The 5,931-nt window shown below is 26.8% G+C and overlaps 3 protein-coding genes across 7 annotated transcripts in view; 2 read left to right on the top strand and 1 right to left on the bottom strand.

Annotated features, from left to right (window-relative positions):
• The window catches only part of LOC108751431 (adenylate cyclase-like), a 4,909-nt gene extending 3,259 nt beyond the window's left edge, over positions 1–1,650 (top strand). The window contains exons 3-5 of the mRNA XM_018491632.1: positions 102–761; positions 846–1,042; positions 1,346–1,650. Of these exons, the coding sequence (XP_018347134.1) occupies positions 102–761; positions 846–1,042; positions 1,346–1,628 (1,140 nt within the window). The 3' untranslated portion in view covers positions 1,629–1,650. The remainder of the gene's footprint in view (positions 1–101; positions 762–845; positions 1,043–1,345) is intronic.
• Positions 1,651–2,362: 712 nt separating this feature from the next.
• LOC108751433 (protein ABHD13) lies at positions 2,363–5,021 on the bottom strand. 3 transcript variants are annotated; one of them, XM_018491634.1, is made up of 6 exons: positions 5,004–5,021; positions 4,323–4,636; positions 3,932–4,163; positions 3,407–3,600; positions 3,084–3,244; positions 2,363–2,778 (listed from the first exon to the last, which is right to left on the bottom strand). In XM_018491634.1, exons 2-6 carry the CDS (start codon positions 4,486–4,488, stop codon positions 2,506–2,508), a joined length of 1,026 nt encoding a protein of 341 aa, XP_018347136.1. In that variant the 5' UTR covers positions 4,489–4,636; positions 5,004–5,021; the 3' UTR covers positions 2,363–2,505. The 3 variants fall into 3 exon arrangements, with proteins under 3 accessions (XP_018347136.1, XP_018347135.1, XP_018347137.1); XM_018491633.1 differs by lacking the exon at positions 5,004–5,021 and adding an exon at positions 4,802–4,903; XM_018491635.1 differs by lacking the exon at positions 5,004–5,021 and adding an exon at positions 4,802–4,903 and having other exon boundaries at positions 4,323–4,632.
• Positions 5,022–5,223: 202 nt separating this feature from the next.
• The window catches only part of LOC108751363 (transcription elongation factor B polypeptide 1), a 1,992-nt gene continuing 1,284 nt past the window's right edge, over positions 5,224–5,931 (top strand). The window contains exon 1 of one of the 3 annotated variants that reach the window (XM_018491481.1): positions 5,224–5,378. The gene's annotated coding sequence lies outside the window, so the exon portion shown is untranslated. Of the gene's footprint in view, positions 5,379–5,579; positions 5,608–5,931 lie in introns of those variants that run through there. The other 2 variants (XM_018491483.1, XM_018491482.1) reach the window with 2 other exon arrangements.

The following is a 5,931-nucleotide window of genomic DNA, read 5'->3' as shown; positions in this document are numbered from 1 at the left end:
TAATTAAAATTATATGTAGTTATTGTTATATATTAACATTACTTTTATTAAATTCATTTACTTTAATATTTTAATATTTACTTTATAATAATATTTTACAGAATTTCCTCGATGTTATGCCGGAGTTGGAATATTTAAATCTCTCCTTCAATAAATTTACTACTCTCCCAGTCAATTCTTTACTTTATATGCAACATTTGAAGATTCTTAGCGTAAACAATAACCAGCTTCTCTCCCTAAATTTCCAAAATCTTCCGTTGTCATTGTTGGAACTTTACACGGAAAACAATCTTATCAATATTATATCATTTCAAAAATCATTAATTCATACCTTAAACATTCAAAATAATAGCATTTCTAACGCATGTAATAATTTGACCTTATTGGAAGAATTAAAAAAATTAAATATTAGTGGAAATTCTTTATCAGACTTTCCAGAAGTTTTTTTGAAAAATTTAGAGACATTAGATGTATCCTTCAATAATTTAACAATAATACCTGAAACTATTTCTATTAAAAATTTTCCAAATTTAAAAACTTTTAAAGTCAGTGGGAATCATTTAAAAGATATAAAAATTCGATCTGAATTAAATTTGGAAATATTTGAAGTAAAATTTGTGGAAACGTTTGAAAAAATTGATCAAGAAACATTTTTAATGTTAAAGGAGAAGAAAAATAGTTGTATCAATATAACTATTTCGAGTAATAAAAAGTTGAATATGATTGAGGAAAATGTTTTTCGACATATGAATATTTGCTCTGTTAGTATTTTACACAAAAGTTTTTTATATAAAAATATATTTTTTAAAAAAACATGTTTATTACAAAATTTTTTTCATTTTCAGCTAGATTTGAGCAATAATTGTTTTACTCATTTACCATCAAAATTATTTAATATAAATGTTTACAATAAAAATGTTTCAAATTTAAAATATCTTATTAATCTGCAAGGAAATCCATTTATTTGTAATTGCTCATCGCAATGGATGTTGAACGAATTAGTTCCGAAACTTTATATAACGGATCCCAATCTTTTAGAAGATTTGAGTTAATTTTATATAAGTTAAAATTATGAAATACAATATTTTAGAATCTATTTTAAATATATTAAGGATTTAATGATAACTAATTTTTTTTTCCAATATATTAAATTAATATTATTAAGTTAACAATTAATTTGATTTACTATTCGTAACAAAATCATATTGTATACATACAAAGTAATATTTTTATATCTTGAAATTGTCCCTCCATCTGTTTCTATTTTTTATCGCAAAACTCACATCATTCGTAAATGAATTAAATAGCATTCATTAATGTATGTTATTTTTCACATTTTGTTATTACTTAGATGTGCTGAGCCACCTGCATTAGCCAACAAAAGAATGATTCATTGGTATAAATGGAAGGAAGAAGTCTTTTGCGACAAGTTTTCACATTTTGCAGAAAGAATGACCATTAACATTGCAAGTATTTCTAGTAAAGAGGTTGTAACATTCAAACCTGGTTCTGGAATGATTACTGTTCTGGCCATATTGACTGCTCTGCTTGGAATCCTAATGATAATCGGCATGCTGTTGATTCGAAGAATGAATGCAAAAAGAAGACGAATCAATCGTAGACATTAAAATTTTTTATTCTTATAAAAACATGAAGATTATTATTGGAAAAAAATATAAAAGATATTTTTTATTATATTTTTAGCATAACTTACATAATATGTAATCTATGTAATTCTTGCAAAAATTGCACAGATTAGTCGTCATAATTTATAATTTTCTAATTTTTTTCTTATAGTACTCATTGTAATAGGAACGGTCAGTAATAATATAGTATATAATAAAATCCATAATATTGATTTATAGGAAGAAATATATTAAAAATTTTATTTTCGCAGGCTCAAGCATACTTTGGTAGTCACAATTAAGTTCAACTTACTCTAGTAAATAAACTTATGTTTTTTAATATTCTCGTCACACACTTTTAAATTGTAGGTTTTAAGAATTTTTACTTTTCAAATTTTAAAGGTTTTTAATTCAAATATTCTTGTATTATAGAGAGTTTTTTGAAATATTTAATATAACTATGTTCCATTGATTAATTCTCTTTCTCTCTTTCACTCTTTTTCTAATTATTTTAATTTAATTAAAATAATCAGAAAATATTTGAATAAATTAATAAGTTAAGACATTAAATCAACTTACATTAACTTAAGCTAATTAAGTTCAAATAATTAATTATGTTACTTAAACTATTGATTTATAACTTGAAATATTTATTTAATTTATTTAATTATGATTTAATTTGGACATATGATTAATTATTATTAAAGTCACATTTGAGAGTCATAAGATCAACTTCTCTACTTCTGCAAAGCTTGAGAACAATTTCTACAAAAGGTAGAAAAAGTACAATTCGATAAAGTTGATTCTTTTATGCCTTTAAAACGCAAAAATTACGTTTATTATATTAATAAATAGATGCAATAATAAAAGTGTTTTTACACTAAATATTATCAATTTGCCAATGACTAGACGTTACTCTTGGAGGTGGATTTTCCCTGAGCTCGGTCAGAAAGGCGTTAATATTTTGATAATAACTCGGCTGACACCAGGTTTCATTATGTGTGCCGTCCACAATCGGAAGTATACGCTTATATGTGCTTCGACAATTCTTATAAAGATCTTGCATCATGCGGGGTGGTACCAATGTATCCGCCAGACCGGAAATAAACAGAGTGGGCACTGTCACTGAACGAACTTTCAGAATAGACAAATACTGCAACAAAAAAATATGAAAATATGAGGAATCATGTAAAAAAATATAAAAATATATGAAAATATAAATAAATGTAAGAATAGAGAAGCGAGATTACTGAGATTGTAGAGATTACGAAATATAATAAATTAATACATAATATGGAGGATAAAAAATGTACGAAGACTTGTGCTAATTATATGATACCTTTTAATATAAGACATTACATCTTCTTTTGTAAAACCTTTAAACTTGTAAAGAGCGAATCAGAACACACACAATCGCATAAAGTAATTAAAAATTTATAAATCTTTCCTATTTATTACCTTGTTTTTATATACAAAAAGTGGCAGATACTGTAAAAATTTAGATCCTACAAATAAGGCGGCCATATCCGGGATACTAGTGAAGGTATTTTCAAGTATAAGGCACCAAATTCTCTGTAAATTTTCCTCTTTTGTGGCTAAATCAATGGCTACTGCTCCACCTATTAAATTACAATTTAATCAAATTTAATTATCGCACACAAATACTGATAATTAGTAAGAAGATTAACTAAAATCTTAGAGCTTAATATAATAAAACCTAAGATTAAAAAATATTAGAAAATAAATAAAAATTCCAAATAATAAGATTAGATTCTCTTTACCTAGTGATCTACCAAATATTATGATTTCATTGGTATTAATATCCGTTCTGCTAAATAGATAATCTATTCCCGCTCGGGCATCCATATAGAGTCCTTCCTCCGATGGAGTACCCTGCGACAAGCCATATCCTCGATATTCTAACATTAGAATGTTACATTGAATATTATGATACAGTCCTACTATATTTTGCAATCTGAAACATAAATATATGCATAATATTTATTACGATATAATTTGTTATTACATAAACGTAACTCACTTTATATATAATTCATCCTTTGTTCTTTTTCAAGCAATATAGAAACTTTATGGATATAATTAATAAAATATTTTTAATAATTTACAATATTTTAATTAGAGAAATTTGTAAAAATGCTTTTCAGTTAATCATTATTGTTATAATAATCTAATTTTTTCTTTGTAACAAACAACAGAACACACTAATTATAAATAAATTATAGATAATATATATAGATATTAAGTGTTTATATATAATTATATATACAGTGAAATAATGAATATACCGATGACCCATATTGCCAGCATTGCCATGAAAAAACAATAATGTAGGTGCTTTCCTCATTCTGTCTTCTGGTTGAGAAACAAAAAACATGTGCAGGATTGTGCCATCTCCAGCTCTGGTATATATACTTTGATAAGGTAAACTAAATATTGAAGGAGCTGGTACATAGACTCTTGAATGGGCTGGCAGTTCCGGATGATAAAGAAGTTGATCTTCTCTGTGATAGAGTATTCCTGTAATAATAAAAAATATCGGTCTTTATAACCTTTAAATTAAAATTATAATATAAATTATAAAATTTCTAAATTTATAATAATAATAACATTATTATAGAAAATAAAATCTTTTGTAATAAAAAAAATATATACATATGTATGTATATATATACGAACCAGTTATGGCAAAACACAGTAAGACAAAAGCCAAAATGCCGCCATATAACCAATATAAAAAAAAGCATAAGAGAATGTATGCTCCACTAAAAGCCCAACACTTCATGGCCACATTCCCCAAAAATCTAATTGGCCTGCTGCGAGCTAAACGTATTCTGAAGGACATTATTTATATGTTTCGTATAATTTAAAGAAGCTCTGCGTTATCTGGCTAATCGAATTGCTTCTAATAAACAGGTAGTTTGTCTTGATTTAAAAACAGCCATGATGATCCATTATATTATATAATTGCTGTAGTAACTTCCTACATCTTCCTAAAACATGTTCAAAACATTGATAAAAGTTTTAATGATTATTTTTATTTATTAATGTTATTTTTCAACTTTATACAATATAACTTTTTATATTTTATTAATGCTTTGTTGTCATTTAAGTAAATTACTAATAAAAGCTAAGTTATATATTAATTAGAATCCAACCTGTGATCCATCACAAGATGACAGATCACATAAAGTTCGATGGAATTAATGAAATTTTTACAGTAAAAAAATAAATATTTCTGAATTGAAACAATTCATAAAATTTTGAACATTGCTTGAATTATTTCACTCTCACTTATTTCAATTATTGTTAAACGGCGCATTGAAAATATATTATAAAAAATAGCAGATGTCATTTAACCTTTACGATTTACGTCTGAGCTAAAAAAGAATTGAGATTGGGACTCTCTCGAATGAAACGCGATCTGGAGTCACATAAACAAAACATGTCGAAACACATTTTGCACGATACGAATCGGTAAATCACAGCATACCATTCACACGATCGTAATTTTGTTTTCCAAGTTCACTAGTGTTTCGACAATCGTCGTCAGTTGTCGTCAGTATCGTTGGTACCGTCGGTATAGTCGACATGTGGAGTGGGGTCGTGTGTCAAGTGTCATTGGCAGTCGACGTCGACGACTTCAGACGACTCGTCAGCTGATTACTTGTTCCTGTAACATTATATCGTGATTAGGAAGATTTGATTTAATTAAAATTTCGTGTCGTCTCTAAGGTACGTAGAACCGCTCACAGCGCTTGCCATTTCATAATAATTTGACAAGTATAATTCATAATTATTTTTATCAACTATTCAACATTACTACAATATAACGCGAGAATGATGTAGCACACAGAGAGAGAGAGAGAGAGAGAGAGAGAGAGAGAGAGAGAGAGAGAGAGTTGGCAGTAATATACAGCAAATTATTCCTAGCTGTTTCAATTGTTCCATCGGATAAATATAAGTACAGAAGCAGCCTTGTTTGAAGTTGTTAAATAATTTTTTTTATTGGTTTCGCGTGTATATAAAATATGATGTTCCTAAAAATATTGTCCTCTTTATATTTCAAATGTTACTTTCCAAAGTATAGCTTATAACCTATGGTTTTTCTCGATATACACAATGTTTTGTTTCATGTTTTAAGTTATGCCTATGATATTAACAATAATTTGATACTTTCGAAATTTTGTAAACAAAATGTTTACAAAATATGTTTGGCTTCATGTTTTCTGTTTAATCACTATGTAGTTTTTAACATATACAATTATCACATATAATTTATCTATTA

The sequence above is a fragment of the Trachymyrmex septentrionalis genome, unplaced genomic scaffold, assembly GCF_001594115.1.
Source record: "Trachymyrmex septentrionalis isolate Tsep2-gDNA-1 unplaced genomic scaffold, Tsep1.0 scaffold44, whole genome shotgun sequence".
NCBI classification, from domain to species: Eukaryota; Metazoa; Arthropoda; class Insecta; order Hymenoptera; family Formicidae; genus Trachymyrmex; species Trachymyrmex septentrionalis.
This window is presented reverse-complemented; position numbering and strand designations above follow the sequence as displayed.